Genomic DNA, 22,319 nt, shown 5'->3' with positions numbered 1-22,319 from the left:
CCTCATTGTTCTGTACTTCACCCGTATCCTCTCTATGATCATCACCCCCATCATCTCATACTTCTACCTGTGTGTGACCCTGATCTCCTCCTCATTGTTCTGTACTTCACCCCTCTCCTCTCTATGATCATCACCCCCATCATCTCATACTTCTACCTGTGTGTGACCCTGATCTCCTCCTCATTGTTCTGTACTTCACCCGTATCCTCTCTATGATCATCACCCCCATCATCTCATACTTCTACCTGTGTGTGATCCTGATCTCCTCCTCATTGTTCTGTACTTCACCTCTCTCCTCTCTATGATCATCACCCCCATCATCTCATACTTCTACCTGTGTGTGATCCTGATCTCCTCATTGTTCTGTACTTCACCTCTCTCCTCTCTATGATCATCACCCCCATCATCTCACACTTCTACCTGTGTGTGATCCTGATCTCCTCCTCATTGTTCTGTACTTCACCTCTCTCCTCTCTATGATCATCACCCCCATCATCTCACACTTCTACCTGTGTGTGATCCTGATCTCCTCCTCATTGTTCTGTACTTCACCTCTCCCTGACCATCACCCCCATCATCTCATACTTCTACCTGTGTGTGACCCTGATCTCCTCCTCATTGTTCTGTACTTCACCTCTCTCCTCTCTATGATCATCACCCCCATCATCTCATACTTCTACCTGTGTGTGTGATCCTGATCTCCTCCTCATTGTTCTGTACTTCACCTGTCTCCTCTCTATGATCATCACCCCCATCATCTCATACTTCTACCTGTGTGTGACCCTGATCTCCTCCTCATTGTTCTGTACATCACCTCTCTCCTCTCTATGATCATCACCCCCATCATCTCATACTTCTACCTGTGTGTGATCCTGATCTCCTCCTCATTGTTCTGTACTTCACCTCTCCCTGACCATCACCCCCATCATCTCATACTTCTACCTGTGTGTGACCCTGATCTCCTCCTCATTGTTCTGTACATCACCTCTCTCCTCTCTATGATCATCACCCCCATCATCTCACACTTCTACCTGTGTGTGATCCTGATCTCCTCCTCATTGTTCTGTACATCACCTCTCTCCTCTCTATGATCATCACCCCCATCATCTCACACTTCTACCTGTGTGTGATCCTGATCTCCTCCTCATTGTTCTGTACTTCACCCCTCTCCTCTCTATGATCATCACCCCCATCATCTCATACTTCTACCTGTGTGTGACCCTGATCTCCTCCTCATTGTTCTGTACTTCACCTCTCTCCTCTCTATGATCATCACCCCCATCATCTCATACTTCTACCTGTGTGTGATCCTGATCTCCTCCTCATTGTTCTGTACTTCACCCGTATCCTCTCTATGATCATCACCCCCATCATCTCATACTTCTACCTGTGTGTGACCCTGATCTCCTCATTGTTCTGTACTTCACCCGTATCCTCTCTATGATCATCACCCCCATCATCTCATACTTCTACCTGTGTGTGATCCTGATCTCCTCATTGTTCTGTACTTCACCTCTCTCCTCTCTATGATCATCACCCCCATCATCTCATACTTCTACCTGTGTGTGATCCTGATCTCCTCCTCATTGTTCTGTACATCACCTCTCTCCTCTCTATGATCATCACCCCCATCATCTCACACTTCTACCTGTGTGTGATCCTGATCTCCTCCTCATTGTTCTGTACTTCACCTCTCCCTGACCATCACCCCCATCATCTCATACTTCTACCTGTGTGTGACCCTGATCTCCTCCTCATTGTTCTGTACATCACCTCTCTCCTCTCTATGATCATCACCCCCATCATCTCACACTTCTACCTGTGTGTGATCCTGATCTCCTCCTCATTGTTCTGTACTTCACCTCTCTCCTCTCTATGATCATCACCCCCATCATCTCATACTTCTACCTGTGTGTGTGATCCTGATCTCCTCCTCATTGTTCTGTACTTCACCTGTCTCCTCTCTATGATCATCACCCCCATCATCTCACACTTCTACCTGTGTGTGATCCTGATCTCCTCCTCATTGTTCTGTACTTCACCCCTCTCCTCTCTATGATCATCACCCCCATCATCTCATACTTCTACCTGTGTGTGACCCTGATCTCCTCCTCATTGTTCTGTACTTCACCCGTATCCTCTCTATGATCATCACCCCCATCATCTCATACTTCTACCTGTGTGTGACCCTGATCTCCTCATTGTTCTGTACTTCACCCGTATCCTCTCTATGATCATCACCCCCATCATCTCATACTTCTACCTGTGTGTGATCCTGATCTCCTCATTGTTCTGTACTTCACCTCTCTCCTCTCTATGATCATCACCCCCATCATCTCATACTTCTACCTGTGTGTGATCCTGATCTCCTCCTCATTGTTCTGTACATCACCTCTCTCCTCTCTATGATCATCACCCCCATCATCTCACACTTCTACCTGTGTGTGATCCTGATCTCCTCCTCATTGTTCTGTACTTCACCTCTCCCTGACCATCACCCCCATCATCTCATACTTCTACCTGTGTGTGATCCTGATCTCCTCCTCATTGTTCTGTACTTCACCTCTCCCTGACCATCACCCCCATCATCTCATACTTCTACCTGTGTGTGACCCTGATCTCCTCCTCATTGTTCTGTACATCACCTCTCTCCTCTCTATGATCATCACCCCCATCATCTCACACTTCTACCTGTGTGTGATCCTGATCTCCTCCTCATTGTTCTGTACTTCACCCCTCTCCTCTCTATGATCATCACCCCCATCATCTCATACTTCTACCTGTGTGTGACCCTGATCTCCTCCTCATTGTTCTGTACTTCACCCGTATCCTCTCTATGATCATCACCCCCATCATCTCATACTTCTACCTGTGTGTGACCCTGATCTCCTCATTGTTCTGTACTTCACCTCTCTCCTCTCTATGATCATCACCCCCATCATCTCATACTTCTACCTGTGTGTGATCCTGATCTCCTCCTCATTGTTCTGTACATCACCTCTCTCCTCTCTATGATCATCACCCCCATCATCTCACACTTCTACCTGTGTGTGATCCTGATCTCCTCCTCATTGTTCTGTACTTCACCTCTCCCTGACCATCACCCCCATCATCTCATACTTCTACCTGTGTGTGATCCTGATCTCCTCCTCATTGTTCTGTACTTCACCTCTCCCTGACCATCACCCCCATCATCTCATACTTCTACCTGTGTGTGATCCTGATCTCCTCCTCATTGTTCTGTACATCACCTCTCTCCTCTCTATGATCATCACCCCCATCATCTCATACTTCTACCTGTGTGTGATCCTGATCTCCTCCTCATTGTTCTGTACATCACCTCTCTCCTCTCTATGATCATCACCCCCATCATCTCACACTTCTACCTGTGTGTGATCCTGATCTCCTCCTCATTGTTCTGTACTTCACCCCTCTCCTCTCTATGATCATCACCCCCATCATCTCATACTTCTACCTGTGTGTGACCCTGATCTCCTCCTCATTGTTCTGTACTTCACCCGTATCCTCTCTATGATCATCACCCCCATCATCTCATACTTCTACCTGTGTGTGACCCTGATCTCCTCATTGTTCTGTACTTCACCCGTATCCTCTCTATGATCATCACCCCCATCATCTCATACTTCTACCTGTGTGTGATCCTGATCTCCTCATTGTTCTGTACTTCACCTCTCTCCTCTCTATGATCATCACCCCCATCATCTCATACTTCTACCTGTGTGTGATCCTGATCTCCTCCTCATTGTTCTGTACATCACCTCTCTCCTCTCTATGATCATCACCCCCATCATCTCACACTTCTACCTGTGTGTGATCCTGATCTCCTCCTCATTGTTCTGTACTTCACCTCTCCCTGACCATCACCCCCATCATCTCATACTTCTACCTGTGTGTGATCCTGATCTCCTCCTCATTGTTCTGTACTTCACCTCTCCCTGACCATCACCCCCATCATCTCATACTTCTACCTGTGTGTGATCCTGATCTCCTCCTCATTGTTCTGTACATCACCTCTCTCCTCTCTATGATCATCACCCCCATCATCTCATACTTCTACCTGTGTGCGATCCCGATCTCCTCATTCTGTACTTCAGTGTAAACAGACATTCGGTGGCCCCCAGTGAAAGAGAAAAAAAATTACTAATTTACAAAATTTCATATCTAAAACTTTTTTTTTTTTTTCATTTTTGGTCCTTATTTTTTTACTAAATAACCAATAGCCCCCCCCCCCCCCCCCCCCCCCTCCGCCAGGGGTGATTAACCACTTGCAGTAAAAGTACATCCTTTTTGAGGAAACGATTGTACCAGGGTAAATAAGTGAAAAAAGTGAGCTGCGCTAAAAAAAAATAAACTCTAAACAGAAAAAATAAATAAATCTAATCACAAAGATTCATCAATAATCACACGCAAAAATTTAGTGACAAAAATCACAAAAAAATAAGTGACAAAAGGGATACAAATAATTTAATTATATCAGTGAATAATATCTTTTCACCATATGAGTGACAAAAAAAAAGTGTTTTTAAATCAGTGCCCAAAATAAGATTAGCATAAATTGCATACCCCTTATATATAAATCACATAAATTGTCAATATTCAAGAAAATAAACCGGCACACCCCCAAATTAATTGTGGTGAATGAACAGAAAAAACTGACAAAAAAATATATTGAATAAAAGACAACAGAAAAAAACAGAAAAAATGTCCAAAGAGTAGTGTTAATTCTTCCAAAGTGAAAATATGGAGTTGACACCCACAAATTTCTGTGTTTAAAGAAAATCCAAACAATCCTCCACCAGTGAGAAGAGGGGCCGCTTACCAGAATGATAGATCTCACTATCAATGACATCAACAGGGCAAAAGCACAGAAGTTCTGGATGAACCGTCACAGGAGCCACACAGCCTTTACCTCTGATACGAAGCCTCCAGACAAGGAACGAGGGTATCGTGGATCATATAAAAAATTATTGCTACAATGACTACTGGCGGCGCTGACGTCACCAGCTCAGCGGTCAGGGCAATACGTGACGACCTCTAGGCTCTTTCCCCGCACCATGAGGCTCTTTGCCTCATCACCCCGATACCACCTATCCCCCCCCCCCCCCCCCCCCACTCATGCACACCAAAGACAACGCATACATAAGTTTTTCCCGCAAATTTAAATTATTCAAATCGCACATGTGAGGCATCGCTGTGATTGTTAGAGCAATAATTCCAGCTCCAGCAATCTAACCCTAAACTGGTAACCATTAACCACTTGAGGACCAGCCTAGTTTTGAAATTTAGGTGTTTACATGTTTAAGACAGTTTTTTTTTTTTTTTTTTTTGCTAGAAAACTACTTAGAACCCCCAAACATTATGTATTTTTTTTTTTTAACACCCTAGAGAATAAAATGGCGGTCGTTGCAATACTTTTTCACACCGTATTTGCGCAGCGGTCTTACAAGCGCACTTTTTTGGAAAAAAACACACTTTTTTTTTTAAATAAAAAAATAAGACCGCAATAAATTTTAGTCCCAATATTTTTTTATTTTTTTTTCTTATATTGTGAAAGATAATGTTACGCTGAGTAAATTGATACCCAACATGTCGCACTTCAAACTTTTACCCTCAAATCTCCATAGGTAACGTTTAAGAAATTTTACAGGTCGCATGTTTTACGTTACAGAGGAGGTCTAGGGCTAGAATTATTGCTCTCGTTCTACCGATCGCGGCGATACCTCACATGTGTGGTTTGACCACTATTCTCGTATGTGGGCGCTACTCGCGTATGCGCTCTCTTCTGCGTGCAAGCTCGTTGGGGCGCGCTAAAAATTTTTTTTTTTATTTATTTAACTTTTTTTCACTTTTTTATTTTTTTTGTCACTTTTATTCCTATTACAAGGAATGTAAAAATCCCTTGTATTAAAAAAAAAAAAAAAAAAAAAAAAACATGACAGGTCCTCTTATATATGAGATTTTAGGGTCAAAAAGTCCTCATATCTCGTTTACACTAAAATGCCCAAAAAAAAAAAATTTGTCACTTGAAAAAATAACAGAAAAATGTTCCTTTTTTAAGAGGTGTGGGCGGAGCTGACGTTTTGACATCGCTTCCTCCCTCCTATGGTATAGAGACAGGTTGGGGGCTATCTTCCCCCCCCTCACTCTTTTCCATACCCAGGACATGACAGGTCCTGTTCGCCTCTGCCGCTACCGGCGGCGGAGGGCATGGGAGAGGGGGGGGGGGGGTGCCAGCTCTTCTGCTGCCTATAACGGTGATCTCGCAGCAAATCTGCCGCGTAGACCACCATTATCGTAAAGAGGATCGGCTCCTGTAAAGATGGATATCTCGGTTGTGGCAGCTGACGCTGTTACTGAGATATCCCTCTTCAGTGTGCCGACATATATGTACAGGAGACGGTCCTTAAGTGGTTAAATTTATCTATTTTTTTTTTTTTTTTTTTTTTTTTTAAATGTCTGCTCACATAATTTGTAATAAAAACATCTTTGCCATTCTGAAGCGTCCCTCCAACCACTATGTGTGTGTGTGTATGTATATAAATTTCTTTTTTTTTTTTTTTTGAGAGCTGGAGGCGTGTCTCTTAATCCAGGAAGTGAACAGGCAGGAGCTTCAGCTGCCCGCAGTTAAAATGGTTGCAGCCAGACTCAGTGGAGGGAGATTTCTGCAGCATATTTGGCAAGTACAGAATCGCGATTCTGTACTGGCCAAATATGCTGCAGAAATCTCCCTCCACTGAGTCTGGCTGCAACCATTTTAATTGCGGGCAGCTGAAGCTCCTGCCTGTTCACTTCCTGGATTAAGAGACACGCCTCCAGCTCTCAATAAAATATATATCTATAGCTTTCTCACTCACTCCCACACACACACACACGCACCCCATTAAAAACAAAATAAGCCCTCCAGTTTGAGCGACAGCCAGCCTCATTCAATGGTCTTCCTTGAAGCCCACACTGTAATGTACATATCCTCAGCCTGTCAATCAACAAGTAAGGAGAAGCGGCACAATGGTCCCATCCTGTGGCGGCTGGTGCTCAAAACATTTGGAGGGGGTCCAAACAAACTGTAAAAAACATCAATTGCAGCCTTACTGTGCCCTTGAAACTCCACCACTGTGCCTCATCAAAAGTTACCACTGCGAACCCCCCCCCCCCCCTCCACCCCACCTGCTCAGCACTTGCCCTATCTCGGTGGTGGGTTAGACAGCGGGTAATGGCGGCGAGCTGTGGGATCTTGCAGCGGGTCAGAGAGTGGCGAGCTATGGTCCTACATGCATCGTCTCCTCCCCTCCTGATAGGCATCCAATTGTAGCGACCATTCGTAGCGACTATTTCGTTGCGAAATCGTTGCCTTTCAGCCAATCAGGTGGTGGGTATCAGAGATGCCCAGAGGCGATTTTAGTGTTAGAATAGCAAATAGTAATTTGCTATTCTAACACACCTGGGTGGACTCTGAGCACAATGCTCTGCGCTCCAAGTTCACCTTCTTTTAAAGTCTATTAGAGACTATGGCTCCAATCAGGTGCATCCCCAGATGCCGCCGAAATTCAAGTGCCCGGCGTCCGACTTGGGGGGGGGGGGGGGATGGGTTGGCAGTGATCATGGATATCCATTAGTCATGGGGGGGCGTTGGCTGGAGAGAGGGGGCGGTGCCTGTGTGCCTTTAATAGACCCACTGGTCCCATCTCTCTGGCGCTTTGCTTTCTCACTGTCTGTTCAATGTCTGCACACAATCTAATTTCTTTCTGGTGCTGCTTCTTTCATTCCCATTTTAAGCTTTGCTGTAGAGAAACTACAAGAGGCTGATGCCCAATAAAGTTGAAATACTTTTAAACTGGTATAAAAATCTACATGAATGATGTTTTAAAACGTACTGAAATCCATGACTGTTGTGCTTTTGTATCTGCCTAGTGCTTGGCTTTGGGTTCTCATGACACGTCATCAGATGTAATGCAATAGCCATGGCCTGCAGGCGCATGCAGCAAGTAACTCTCCTTTCTGCCTTTTTCAATCTGTATACCAACAACACCGGCAAAATGTCAGAGAGCTCGGCATGCGCTCTTTAATTTTCCCTGTTGTCCTGGCCGCCGCCTGAGGCTTCCCCTCGTGCTTCTCTCCCTCCTCCTCCTCCTATTATCACAGCCGGACCCCCACCCCAAGCCGGGGAGCCGATGCAGTGTAAGAAAGCCACGCGGAGGAGGGTAGGTGGGGACAAATTATGTGCAGCCAGACTGGCCAATCAACGGCCATTTATGGCGGCGCCAGTCATTCTTCTATCGTACTGTGTCCACCTCTTGTGATTGGCTGTTCATCCAGCCTGATTTTCTTGCCATCTTTTTATTAGTAGCAATAAGTCTGTGACAATTTTTGTGAGGCTCAAACACCAATCTCTCCTTCTTCTCTTCTGTCCTACAGAAAAATCTATATCTGGATGGCTGGTTGCTTTTATAGTATTTCTGGTTCTGGTTCTGGTTGCGCTGCTGATTGTCCTCCTCATTGGTGTGTGTTATGAATTCCGTGACCGTAAGTATAATGTGATATTCTTTACTACTTTCATCTAACAAAAATGAAAAAAAAATCTGTTCCTACTAGCACAGGATACATTATTCAGTAATACATACAGAGCGGGGGGAGGGGGTGTCATAGTAATGAGTCGGGTTATATTAGACAAACATTTCCAATGTGTAATGAAGGAACCCCAACAATGGCTGACACCCTCATCTCTGCAGGTGGCCATACATTTTAAAATTGAAATTTTCGACTGCGTGTTCTTGATATTCTGATGTAGGGGTCTCCAAACTTTTCAATACAAGGGACATGTATATTATCGTACATGACAGGACACAGAGCCATAGTAGTTGGTATGTGAGATGATGAACGCTGGCACACCCTAAGACAAACTGCACTCCGTATACAACTCCTCCCATTACTGGGAGTACCTCCGTTTTTTTCACCGGTGTCTAAGGTGTTGGTCAGAAGTAAAGATGTGCTGTGCTCTACTGGAAGCAATCCTTGCTGGGGCCAGCTATGCAGCCGGATCCATTCAAGGTGTCTTTTACTGGCGGTGGTGATATTACAGGTCCAGGATTGTGGGTTTCCTCGAGGATCCCCAACTCCTGAAGGTTTGAAGGGTGAAGATTGGGTCTGTGTGTGTGTCTGTGTGTGTGTGTCTGTGTGTGTGTGTCTGTGTGTGTGTGTCTGTGTGTGTGTGTGTCTGTGTGTGTGTGTCTGTGTGTGTGTCTGTGTGTCTGTCTGTGTCTGTCTGTGTCTGTGTGTGTCTGTGTGTGTCTGTGTGTGTCTGTGTGTGTCTGTGTGTGTCTGTGTGTGTCTGTGTGTGTCTGTGTGTGTCTGTGTGTGTCTGTGTGTCTGTCTGTCTGTGTGTCTGTCTGTGTGTCTGTGTGTCTGTCTGTCTGTGTGTCTGTCTGTCTGTGTGTCTGTCTGTCTGTGTGTCTGTCTGTGTGTGTGTGTGTGTGTGTCTCAGCTCCTCTCTGTAACTACATGGGTTGTACAGCCTCCCATCAGGAGAAACTAGGCAAAATTGTGAGACAATACACAGAACTTTAATCCCGCCCCGTGGGGGAGGGCCCCGTGCTATCAACCCTCCTCCTGCTCCCAGCAGCTTCAGTTTTTGTTTTGCCTAGCAAGGAGAATGACCTAGGAAACCCTGCGGGCCTCTCGGTCCATATTTTTACTGCAGGTTTGCTGCTTTTTGCGCAAGATGAGAGATCCTGAGATCTTCTATCAACTGCCGGCTGGGTGACAGGCTGGTTAATGATATCCTTGTAGTCTCCCCAGTCCGGCCATCGAGCGTGAGCAGGCCGCATCTACGGCTCGGCAGGCCACGACATACCTCGTGCTCCAGAGGTGGTCGGTGAGCTTCAATGCTCCGGGGTATACATATGACAGTGCTACCGATGTCTGGATCACAGTATACCGGGCCAGCAGCTACCCTGTAACTGCGCAGGAGTAGGTCTGTGATGGAATGTCTCCTAGCTCTTCAGGACTGGTAAATACGGCTCTCCCTGCTTCGGTGGGGGGAGCAGCTGGGCATTCCCTGGGGGTCGATTCGGGGGCCACCTCACCTCCTTATCTTCTCTCCCAAGTCCCTATCACTGCTCCCTTCCCCCTCTGAGGGGGATGTCTGCAAGAGCTGCGGGTGGTGTGTGTGGGTCGATGTTTCTCACCTGTGGGGGCTCTTTCGGTTGCTGTTCAGTTCTGGTCCAGGTCTGGGGATCCCCAAAAAAAAGTTTTTGTGGAGTTGTCTGTCAGGCAGCTCGTTTATTATTTTTGCTCTGTTCACCGCATGGTGCCGTTCCGGCGGCCATCTTGGATTTGGGAAAGCTATAGATTCCCCTGGGGAGCTTCAGCAGCCATTTTCCTTTAGGATTCCTATTGATTACATTGGCAGCCATTTTGTGAAAGCCTGAATGCTTTCTTCACCGCTGGCCTCTTGTGACAGCATGACATGTGCTTTCTCTTGTTACTTCTTGTATCCACTGTGTGTGTGGGACACTGGATGGCTCTGTGCTGAACGCTGAAGCTGTTCTGCAGATCGTTGCACCGCTGTTAGAGCTGCTGCTGCTGACAGTTTTTTCAACTCTCTGCATCTGGGAACCTCCTAGGGACTACAGGCACTATTGTTGGCATTCACAGAACGCCCCAGGGTGGTGAGTCTAGTGCTAAGTAACCCTCCCCCACGTGGCGGCAACAGGAGGGTGGGACCTTCGCTGTCCTAAGTCCCCTTGCAGGTGGCAGACAGGATAGGGTCAGCATGGCTTCAGAAACTGGTGTTTCTTCCCCCGAAATCCAGGCTATAGCAACCGGGTCACCTGCGGTTAGTGCGGTGCGCATGGACACCCTGACGGCGTTCCTTGACTCCTATGTTGCTAAGATAGAGGCGGCACGTGGCAGGAAAGGTGCACGTAAGAGGCCCCCCCCCTCGGGGGAGAGCTCTGATGCAGACTCGGGCCCTGCTGCAACTGGAGACCCCTGCTCTGACCTATCGGACGTGGCTGACCAGGACCATTCGGACAGCGAGGATGATTCCCCGTCCGGGCACAATAAGGCGCTTGTTGGAGCACTTATCACAGCTGTGCGTGATGCCATGAAGATTCAGGAGCCAGCGGATTTCTCTGCTGATGTACCGGTCCCTTTTGGGTCCCACAAGCCAGCACGTTCACCTAAGGTGTTCCCGTATTTGACTTATTTTGACAAATTCATCTACAGGGAAGGGGGTCGCCCGCAACAGACTTTTTCGGTCCCCAAAAACTTTGCGGTGAGTTGCCCCTTTGAGGAAAGCCTTCTCAAAAAGTGGTTGGCTCCTCCGGTCATGGACCCCCCAGTATCCAGGTTAAATAAAGTATCCACGATCTTGTTTGAGGGGAATCCTGCATTCAAGGATCCCATGGACAGGAAAGCCGAAGCAGTGGCTCGTTCCTTGTTTACGGTTGTGGGGTCAGCCGTGCGACCTGTACTGGCATCGGCACTTGTGTCACAGTGGGCAAAACTTTTGCACCACGAATTGGGAGAGCAGAACGCCTCCCCTGTCTGTGTGGAGCGAGCAGACCAACTAGTGCATGGCTTTAAGTACGTTTGTGAAGCGGCCCTGGATATACTCCCTCTGCTATCCAGGGCCTCAGTGTCAGCCGTGGTGATGAGGCGCCTTATTTGGCTGAAATAGCCCAGGCATCCAAGAAAACCCTGACGGATCTTCCCTTCCTTGGCGAACGGCTCTTTGGAGCCTCGTTGGATGACATTATTAAAAATGCCACGGTGGTAAGTACACTACTCCCACAGGCCAGGAAGGATAAGGAGCCACGGCGCAGGCAAGGGCCCTCCTTTTCCGCTCACAAGCGGCTTTTTCGTCCGCCCGGTGCTTCGGCAAAACGACCCCAGCCAAACAGGAGGCCCACGGACGGTCAGAAGTGTCCCTGGAACCGCAAGCCTAACAAAAGTGCTACCGCATGAAGGTTTGCCCCCACCCGTGTCTCGGGTGGGGGGTCGTCTTCGAGAGTTTGCATCCTGTTGGACCTCCCGGTTATCAGACCAATGGGTCTGCGATCTGATTTCCACAGGTTACAAGATAGTTTCTCTCTTGGCCGCCAAACTGATTCTTCCCTTCCAGCATACCCACGTCCTCGGTTTGCTGGGAGGCCCTGCTAGGGGCAGTAAGGGACTTGCTGAATCAGGGGGTGATTGTACCGTTTCCGGAATCGGAACACTTCCAGGGGTTCTACTCAAATCTGTTTGTGGTTTCCGAGAAGGAAGGGGTACATCCAATCTTGGACTTAAAAGCCCTCAATCACTTTGTAAAAGTGCAGAGGTTCAGAATGGAATCAGTTCGCTCAGTAGTCGCTGCACTCCATCAAGGAAACTTCCTGGCGTCTTTGGACATCCAGGATGCATACCTGCACATACCCAAAAACATATCAAAAATGTCTGCGTTGGGCAGTTGGAAGCTCATTACCAGTTTGTGGCTCTTCCCTTTGGCCTGACATCAGCCCCTTGAATCTTTACCAAGGTACTGGCTCCAGTATTGGCGTTGCTGCGACAACGCGGGATCGCGATTGTGGGTTACCTAGACGATCTCCTCCTGAGAGCTTCTTCCACCTCAGAATTGGAGGAGGATGTGGTGATCACCATGCAGACTCTGCAAGAATGTGGGTGGCTGTTGAACCTAAAGAAGACGGTGGTTGTGCCGACCCAGTGTCTGGAGTACCTGGGTTTACTATTGGATTCCAGGGAAGCGAGGGTCTTTTTCCCCTCAAAGTGCTGACTCAGATCTGCAGTCAAACTACTGATGAACCGCAAGTGGTCATCACTCCGCTTTAGCATGCGGGTGCTGGGGCTCATGGTTGCCTGTTTCGAGGCGGTACCTTATGCCCAGTTCCACACCAGAGTCCTGCAGAAGGAGATCTTGACAAAATGGGACAAGCCTCCGTTGTCCCTGGTTTAGCAGATCCAGGTGAACCAACCAGTCAGGGATTCTCTGATCTGGTGGTTGAGGTTCCCGGTGATTCAGGCCGGAAAATTGTTCCTTCCTCTGAAATGGACGGTGGTCACTACAGATGCCAGTCTGTCCGGCTGGGGTGCAGTGATGGGGATTCAGTCGGCTCAGGGCCTCTGGTCGACGGAAGAATCCAAGTTGCCGGTCAATCTGCTCGAATTGAGAGCGATCAGGCTGTGCCTTCACACATGGTTGACATGTCTTCAAGGGCGTCCGACCAGGATACAGTCAAATGCCACGGCTGTGGCATACGTAAATCGCCAAGGGGGAACAAGAAGCTTTGCCGCTGCTCGGCTCAATCGGAAGGTTGCGAGATTCGTGTCCAGGACAAGAGATCCATGGGCAGACGTGTCAGACACACTGGTGGCTCCGGGGGATCAGTACCAGCTGATCTACGCCTTTCCTCCACTGAAACTGTTGCCACGTCTGCTTCGCAGAGTGGAAGCCAAGGGGATCCTGATTGCCCCAGATTGGCCTCAGAGGGCCTGGTACGCAGACCTGGTGCGCCTGGTGGCAGATGCTCCCTGGCGACTGCCGTTGCGAGAGGACCTCCTATCTCAAGGTCCAATCTTTCATCCTGCTTTACTATCACTGGCTTTAACAGCATGACTGTTGAAAGCCAGGTGTTGAGGAACCCGGGGTCTGTCGGACTCGGTGATTCGGACTATACTGAGAGCCTGGAAATCTTCTTCTGGGAAGATATGCCATCGTACTTGGAAGGCCTATATCTCCATGTTTGAGGAGAAAGCATGGCATCCGCGCGCCTTCTCTATATCCAGGATCCTGCTGTTTCTTCAACAAGGTGTAGACCAGAGGTTGGCGTTGAGCACCATCAAGGAGCAAATTTCAGCTTTGGCTGTCTTTTTTTTTTTTTTTTTTTATTTATTTTTTTTTTTTTTTCCCAGCGACCCCTAACGTCTCACTCATTGGCGAGTACCTTTGTTCAGGGGGTACGACATGTAGTCCCTCCGGTGCATCCTCCGTTGCCTCCGTGGGATTTGAACCTGGTGTTGGCGCTTCAGAAGCTGCCATTTGAGAATATCGGGGAGATTCCTCTGTTGACCCTTTCGCAGAAGGTGGTCTTTCTAGTGGCCATCACATCGGCCAGGAGGGTTTCGGAACTGGCGGCCTTGTCCTGCAAGTCGCCTTATCCGGTCATCCACAAGGATAAGGTGGTGTTGCGTCCGCAACCGTCTTTTCTACCGAAGGTGGTCTCGGCCCTTCATATCAATGAGGACATTGTATTACCATCGTTGTGTCCTAAGCCGAAGGACCCCAAAGAGGTGGCCCTTCACGCGCTCGATGTGGTTAGGGCTCTGAAGGTGTATTTGGCTCCCACGGCTCCCTTTCGGAAGTCAGACTCACTTTGTTTCGGTGGCTGGTCCTAAGAAGGGCATGGCGGTCTCGTTGGCCACCATTTCCAGGTGGATCAGACAGATTGTAGTCCAAGCCTACGCCTTGAAGGGGCAGGTGCCTCCCTTTCCAGTCACGGCCCACTCTACAAGAGCAATCGGAACGTCTTGGGCCTTCCGACACCAAGCGTCTGTCGCTCAGGTCTGTAAGGCGGCGACCTGGTTGTCTGTCCATACGTTTACCAAGTTCTACAATGTAGACATCAGTGCATCGGCTGATGCTGGTTTTGGCTGCAAAGTTTTGCAGGCGGCCGTGTAGTTACAATTTAATTTTTTCCTGGTTTTTCGATAAAAACAGTACTGTTTTGTTAATGCACTGTTGCATTACTTCTGCAATGTTGCGGTCTTTGGGATCGCTCCCGTTGAGGATACCCGGTTATATGGTGGAGTTTCCACACACTGTTTTTTTTTGAGGGTTTAGTTTCACTAGTTCCCACTTTGTCATGGTGGATGAAGTTTTTAATGCTGTTTTTCCCACCCCTCGTTTGGCACTGCTCGGGGACGTCCCATGTAGTTAGAGGAGCTGTGTCGGTTGGTGAATATAAGAGAAAATAGGATTTTTGTACTCACCGTAAAATCCCTTTCTCTGTAATTCACCGACCGACACAGCACCTGCCCCTCCTATTTTCTACGTTCTACTGCTTGTTGACGTAATGAAGCTGCTAGCAGCAGGAGGAGGGTTGATAGCACAGGGTCCGCCCCCTAGGGGCGGGATTAAAGTTCTGTGTATTGTGTAACAAAGTATTTTATGGTGAGTACAAAAATCCTATTTTTGAGGCTGAGCTGTATTGACCACATTGAAGGTAGCCAATATCAAAGCATCTCTAAAAATGAAAGGAGAGACAATCCAACCAAAATGTTATATATATATATATATATATATATATATATATATATATATATATATATATATATATTTCTCCTTTTTAGTTTGTAATATAAAAAAGTATTGGCTTAATGTGTGCCAAATAGGTGGAGTGCAAAGGATATCTATGAATACCTAAAAAAAAAAAAAAAAATAAAAAAAAAAAAATAGGATATCCTATATTGAGAAAATATTAATAAGCAAGGAAGAATTTTATTAACTTTAAAAATGAACAATACTACATAGGCATATAACAGCATCAGTAGTAGTAATACTCACCAGGTTAATCCAAATATGGCAGGTGTATATACCCATCAAGAGTTTCTAATAATGGCGGGTATCACAGGGTAATACACAAAAAATATGCCAAATAGAATAATCAGCTTGAACGTGTAGGTTTAGCCCTCCTCCATGCTATTCAATATTTAAACCAGGATATTGTTCTGCCTTCATTTTTTTTCCAGAACCTCATTCTGTGGTAGAAAAGTCGCTACATTCTCTTGATGTGGTCAGAGCGGTCAAGGTCTATTTGAAAGTGACCGCTCAGATTCATAAAACAGATGTTTTATTTGTGTTGCCAGACGGTCCTAAAAGAAGACAGGCGGTCGAAATCTACCTTTTCTAAATTGATTCGTCAAGTGATTGTTCAAGCTTATGGTTTAAAGAGGAAAATTCCTCCTTTTCATATTAAAGTGCGCTCCACCACGGCTGTTAGTGCTTTTTGGGTGGTGTATCGCCAAGCCTCCATGGCTCAGATCTGTAAGGCTGCAGTATAAGTCCTCCAGTCTCTTATTGCCCTACTTTTGTTGTTTCCCTTCCCTTCAGTTGGCATTGCTGTGGGACATCTCACATAGTAACTACTATGGTTCTCTGTCCCATGTTTTTTTTTTTTTTTTTCTTAAGTACATCAGGGGACACAGGGGTCCCTCCCTTCTTTGGTATACTCTTGTATTGCTTGGTTACAAAACTGAGGACTCCCGGTAGTGGGAGGGGTTATATAGGGAGTGCACTTTTTTAATTTAGGGTGTGCCAGTGTCCTTTACCTATCATTACCTATCAGTGACCCATATAACCCACATAGTAACTACTATGTCTCTGTGTCCCCCGGTGTACTTCAAAGAAAAGGATTTTACAATTAAGCTGTTACAAAAATCCTATTCTTAAAAATGTTACCATTTTGGGAAAAAAGATAGTTTTAAAAATGAATAATATTTGAATGCATAAAAATGCCGTCAGTCGTCCAGTCCGTCCCCTCTCCCCGTGCAGTCAGTCATCCAGTCCGTCCCCCCTCCCCGTGCAGTCAGTCGTCCAGTCCGTCCCCCCTCCCCGTGCAGTCAGTCGTCCAGTCCGTCCCCCCTCCCCGTGCAGTCAGTCGTCCAGTCCGTCCCCCCTCCCCGTGCAGTCAGTCGTCCAGTCCGTCCCCCCTCCCCGTGCAGTCAGTCGTCCAGTCCGTCCCCCCTCCCCGTGCAGTCAGTCGTCCAGTCCGTCCCCCCTCCCCGTGCAGTCAGTCGTCCAGTCCGTCCCCCCTCCCCGTGCAGTCAGTCGTCCAGTCCGTCCCCCCTCCCCGTGCAGTCAGTCGTCCAGTCCGTCCCCCCTCCCCGTGCAGTCAGTCGTCCAGTCCGTCCCCCCTCCCCGTGCAGTCAGTCGTCCAGTCCGTCCCCCCTCCCCGTGCAGTCAGTCGTCCAGTCCGTCCCCCCTCCCCGTGCAGTCAGTCGTCCAGTCCGTCCCCCCTCCCCGTGCAGTCAGTCGTCCAGTCCGTCCCCCCTCCCCGTGCAGTCAGTCGTCCAGTCCGTCCCCCCTCCCCGTGCAGTCAGTCGTCCAGTCCGTCCCCCCTCCCCGTGCAGTCAGTCGTCCAGTCCGTCCCCCCTCCCCGTGCAGTCAGTCGTCCAGTCCGTCCCCCCTCCCCGTGCAGTCAGTCGTCCAATTCCCCCCCACCCCCTCCCCGTGCAGCCTCTGGTGTTATGATCTCCTAAAGAGCCAGGTTCCCACAAGGGGAAGGTATTCAACACACAAACATTCCACCTCCCTCCATAACTGGGCTAACTTCTCATAAACTGATATATTTTTTTCTCTATATTTTAGATGGCTGTATGAACCCGATCTATTCTTTTATCACCAACGAGAACGGTAAGCTTATTCTTATACATGTAAAGCTTTGTACCCTAATGGTGGCCATATTGAGAGATGATAAATGTCCATTGTTCTCATTCACTCCAAACATGAATAGTGGTGAGGATTATTATCTGTAATGTGGTCCTCATGTGTACAAGTACAGGCCGATCCCTACCAGCATGTTCCCTGAGATCTCTCCATCTATATACTGTCAGTGTGAGGTGTATTATGAGCACGGGGTCTGTCCGATTTTTTTTTTTTTTTTTTTTTTTTTTTTTTTTTTTTTTTTTTTTTTTTTTTTTCCCCCCCCCCACTTCTAAGGGCTCTTTCACAAGTGGCCAGTGGGGGGGTGGCTTACCTGTGCTTTTTTTACAGCACTTTGCTTATGGACCCAAATCCTACCCATCCAGTTGCAGCTGTGGCATTTTTTTACCTGATGCATTGGCAGGACTGCCTCTCAAACTCAACCATTGAGTTCATTGGGTCTGCTCTGCAACTGCGAGCCGATCGCTTGGCTTACAGCTGTGGTGTGGTGTGGTGTGGGTCTCGCAATGTCAAATTGCTATTCAGTCATTTTAAACCAAAAGTACAAACCCCAAAGCCGGAGGCAGCGCCAGCACCTCCTGCATGCCTGTCGGCTGCTGCTGCTATACCACCCTCTTAAAAGCAATCCACTACAGATTGACAATACGTACCACCATCTGAAAAGCAAATGTGAAAGAGACCTGAATGCTGATGGACATCGTCCATTTCACACTCTCCATTGCCCAGAACATTACTTCCTAGACACTTCCTGTTACACCCCCCCCCCCCCCCCCCCAACTTATATCAATGAACAACTATTTCCAAACCTGCAGATGACCTATATCTTTCATTAACCAGTTTTCACACCCAGCATGCATACATAGCACAGGCCACTCAATACCTTCCACTGACAGGCATCACTCCCAGCTTCTTCCTACCCCCAATCAACAAGTTATTCCATAGTCCCGTCACAGGATCCTCCAATGGCTCGTAAGGATCGCGGGGCTCCTCCCATGGCTCGTAAGGATCGCGGGGCTCCTCCCATGGCTCGTAAGGATCGCGGGGCTCCTCCCATGGCTCGTAAGGATCGCGGGCTCCTCCCATGGCTCGTAAGGATCGCGGGGCTCCTCCCATGGCTCGTAAGGATCGCGGGGCTCTTCCCATGGCTCGTAAGGATCGCGGGGCTCTTCCCATGGCTCGTAAGGATCGCGGGGCTCTTCCCATGGCTCGTAAGGATCGCGGGGCTCCTCCCATGGCTCGTAAGGATCGCGGGGCTCCTCCCATGGCTCGTAAGGATCGCGGGGCTCCTCCCATGGCTCGTAAGGATCGCGGGGCTCCTCCCATGGCCTGTAAGGGTCGCGGGGCTCCTCCCATGGCCTGTAAGGGTCGCGGGGCTCCTCCCATGGCCTGTAAGGGTCGCGGGGCTCCTCCCATGGCCTGTAAGGGTCGCGGGGCTGCTCCCATGGCCTGTAAGGGTCGCGGGGCTGCTCCCATGGCCTGTAAGGGTCGCGGGGCTGCTCCCATGGCCTGTAAGGGTCGCGGGGCTGCTCCCATGGCCTGTAAGGGTCGCGGGGCTGCTCCCATGGCCTGTAAGGGTCGCGGGGCTGCTCCCATGGCCTGTAAGGGTCGCGGGGCTGCTCCCATGGCCTGTAAGGGTCGCGGGGCTGCTCCCATGGCCTGTAAGGGTCGCGGGGCTGCTCCCATGGCCTGTAAGGGTCGCGGGGCTGCTCCCATGGCCTGTAAGGGTCGCGGGGCTGCTCCCATGGCCTGTAAGGGTCGCGGGGCTGCTCCCATGGCCTGTAAGGGTCGCGGGGCTGCTCCCATGGCCTGTAAGGGTCGCGGGGCTGCTCCCATGGCCTGTAAGGCTCGCGGGGCTGCTCCCATGGCTGTAAGGGTCGCGGGGCTCCTCCCCCGCGATCCTTACAGCCCCTGTAAGGGTCGCGGGGCTCCTCCCCCGCGATCCTTACAGCCCCTGTAAGGGTCGCGGGGCTCCTCCCCCGCGATCCTTACAGCCCCTGTAAGGGTCGCGGGGCTCCTCCCCCGCGATCCTTACAGCCCCTGTAAGGGTCGCGGGGCTCCTCCCCCGCGATCCTTACAGCCCCTGTAAGGGTCGCGGGGCTCCTCCCCCGCGATCCTTACAGCCCCTGTAAGGGTCGCGGGGCTCCTCCATGGCACGTGGGGATCGCAGCCTTTGCCGTGACACTCAGAATTGATCTCGGGTCCCTCCTGTCTCCACTGAACATCTGAGATGTTTCCACAACTTGATTGGAGGCCACCTGTGGTAAATTCAGTTGATTGGACATGATTTGGAAAGGCACACACCTGTCTATAGAAGGTCCCATAGGTATCAGTGCATGTCAGAGCACAATCCAAGCCATGGAGTCCAAGGAATTGTCTGTAGACCTTGGACATGATTGTATGGAGGCACAGATCGGGGGAAGGGGACAGAAAAGTTTTTGCAGCATTTGAAGGTCCCAATGAGCACAGTGGCCTCCATCATCCATAAATGGAAGAAGTTTGGAATCACCAGGACTCTTCCTAGAGTGGGCCACCCGGCCGAACTGAGCGATGGGGGAGGAGGGTCTTAGTCAGGGAGGTGACCAAGAATCCCAATGGTCCACTCTGACAGATCTCCGGTGTTTCTCAGTGGAGAGAGCAGAACCTTCCAGAAGAACAACCATCTCTGCAGCTCTCCACCAATCAGGCCTGTATGTAGCGTGGCCAGACAGAAGCCACTCAGTAAAAGGCACATGACAGTCCGCTTGGAGTTTACCAAAAGGCACCTTAAGGACTCTCAGACCAGGAGAAACCAAATTCTCTGGTCTGATGAAATAGAGATTGAACGCTTTGGCCTATGTCTGGAGGAAACCAGGCACCGCTCATCACCTGGCCAATACCATCCCTATGGTGAGGCATGGTGGTAGCTGTTTTTTAGTGGCAGGAACTGGGAGACTGGTCAGGATGGAGGGAAAGATGAATGCAGCAATGTACAGAGACATCCTTGATGAAAATCTGCTCCAGAGCACTCTGGACCTCAGACTGGGGCGAAGGCTCATCTTCCAACAGAACAACCCTAATCACACAGCAAAGATAACAAGGAGTGTCTACGGGACAACTCTGTGAATGTCCTTGAATGACCCGGCCAGAGCCCGGACTTGAACCCGATTGAACATCTCTGGAGAGATCTGAAAATGGCTGTGCACCGATGCTCCACATCCAACCTGATGGAGCGCGAGAGGTCCTACAAAGAAGAATGGGAGAAACTGCCCAAAAATAGGAGTGCTGAGCTTGTATCATCATACTCAACAAGACTGGAGGCTGTAATTGGTGCCAAAGGAGCTTCACCAAAGTATTGAGCAAAGGCTGTGATCCTTATGTACATGGGAGGAGCTTGTGATCCTTATGTACATGGGAGGAGCCTGTGATCCTTATGTACATGGGAGGAGCCTGTGATCCTTATGTACATGGGAGGAGCTTGTGATCCTTATGTACATGGGAGGAGCCTGTGATCCTTATGTACGCGGGAGGAGCCTGTGATCCTTATGTACGCGGGAGGAGCCTGTGATCCTTATGTACGCGGGAGGAGCCTGTGATCCTTATGTACGCGGGAGGAGCCTGTGATCCTTATGTACGCGGGAGGAGCCTGTGATCCTTATGTACGCGGGAGGAGCCTGTGATCCTTATGTACGCGGGAGGAGCCTGTGATCCTTATGTACGCGGGAGGAGCCTGTGATCCTTATGTACGCGGGAGGAGCCTGTGATCCTTATGTACGCGGGAGGAGCCTGTGATCCTTATGTACGCGGGAGGAGCCTGTGATCCTTATGTACATGGGATTTTATTCCTTTCTTATATTTAATACATACAAAGATTTCAAACAGCTCCTAACAAAATGTAGAAAAGTGAAGCACTGAATACTTTCCAGATGCACTGTACTGTTTATCATGTCCTCCACACTCCTCTCCTGTACAAACCTCTCACTGTAATACCCCCCACACATCTCCTGTACATACTGCCCACTGTCATACCCTCCACAATCCTCTACAATACTGCTCACTGTCATGTCCTCCACACTCCTCTCCTGTACATACTGCCCACTGTCATGTCCTCCGCACTCCTCTCCTGTACATACTGCCCACTGTCATACCCTCCACAATCCTCTACAATACTGCTCACTGTCATGTCCTCCACACTCCTCTCCTGTACATACTGCCCACTGTCATGTCCTCCGCACTCCTCTCCTGTACATACTGCCCACTGTCATGTCCTCCGCACTCCTCTCCTGTACATACTGCCCACTGTCATACCCTCCACACTCCTCTCCTGTACATATTGTCATACCCTCCGCACTCCTCTCCTGTACATACCGCCCACTGTCATACCCTCTGCACTCCTCTACAATACTGCTCACTGTCATGTCCTCCACACTCCTCTCCTGTACATACTGCCCACTGTCATACCCTCCGCACTTCTCTCCTGTACATAGTGTCCACTGTCATACCCTCCGCACTCCTCTCCTGTACATACCGCTCACTGTCATACCCTCCGCACTCCTCTCCTGTACATACCGCCCACTGTCATACCCTCCGCACTCCTCTCCTGTACATACCGCCCACTGTCATACCCTCCGCACTCCTCTCCTGTACATACCACCCACTGTCATACCCTCCACACTCCTCTCCTGTACATACCGCCCACTGTCATGTCCTCCGCACTCATCTCCTGTACATACTGCCCATTGTCATACCCTCCACACTCCTCCCCTATGTATAGTGTCCACTGTCATACCCTCCGCACTCCTCTCCTCCTGTACATACTGCCCATTGTCATACCCTACACACTCCTCTACAATACTGCCCACTGTCATACCCTCCACACTCCTCT

The 22,319-nt window shown here is 49.2% G+C and overlaps 1 protein-coding gene across 1 annotated transcript in view; it reads left to right on the top strand.

The window, feature by feature from the left end:
* Positions 1-20,005: 20,005 nt before the first annotated feature.
* Positions 20,006-22,319, top strand: part of LOC143981466 (uncharacterized) — an 86,701-nt gene continuing 84,387 nt past the window's right edge. The window contains exon 1 of the mRNA XM_077479347.1: positions 20,006-20,033. Coding sequence (XP_077335473.1) covers positions 20,006-20,033 — 28 coding nt within the window. The remainder of the gene's footprint in view (positions 20,034-22,319) is intronic.

This window comes from Lithobates pipiens, unplaced genomic scaffold (assembly GCF_037356315.1).
Source record: "Lithobates pipiens isolate NorthernLeopardFrog02 unplaced genomic scaffold, aLitPip1_a1.2 Scaffold_16, whole genome shotgun sequence".
In the NCBI taxonomy this organism is placed as follows: domain Eukaryota; kingdom Metazoa; phylum Chordata; class Amphibia; order Anura; family Ranidae; genus Lithobates; species Lithobates pipiens.
The sequence above is the reverse complement of the archived record's forward strand: the minus strand, read 5'-3'. Positions and strand labels throughout refer to the sequence as shown.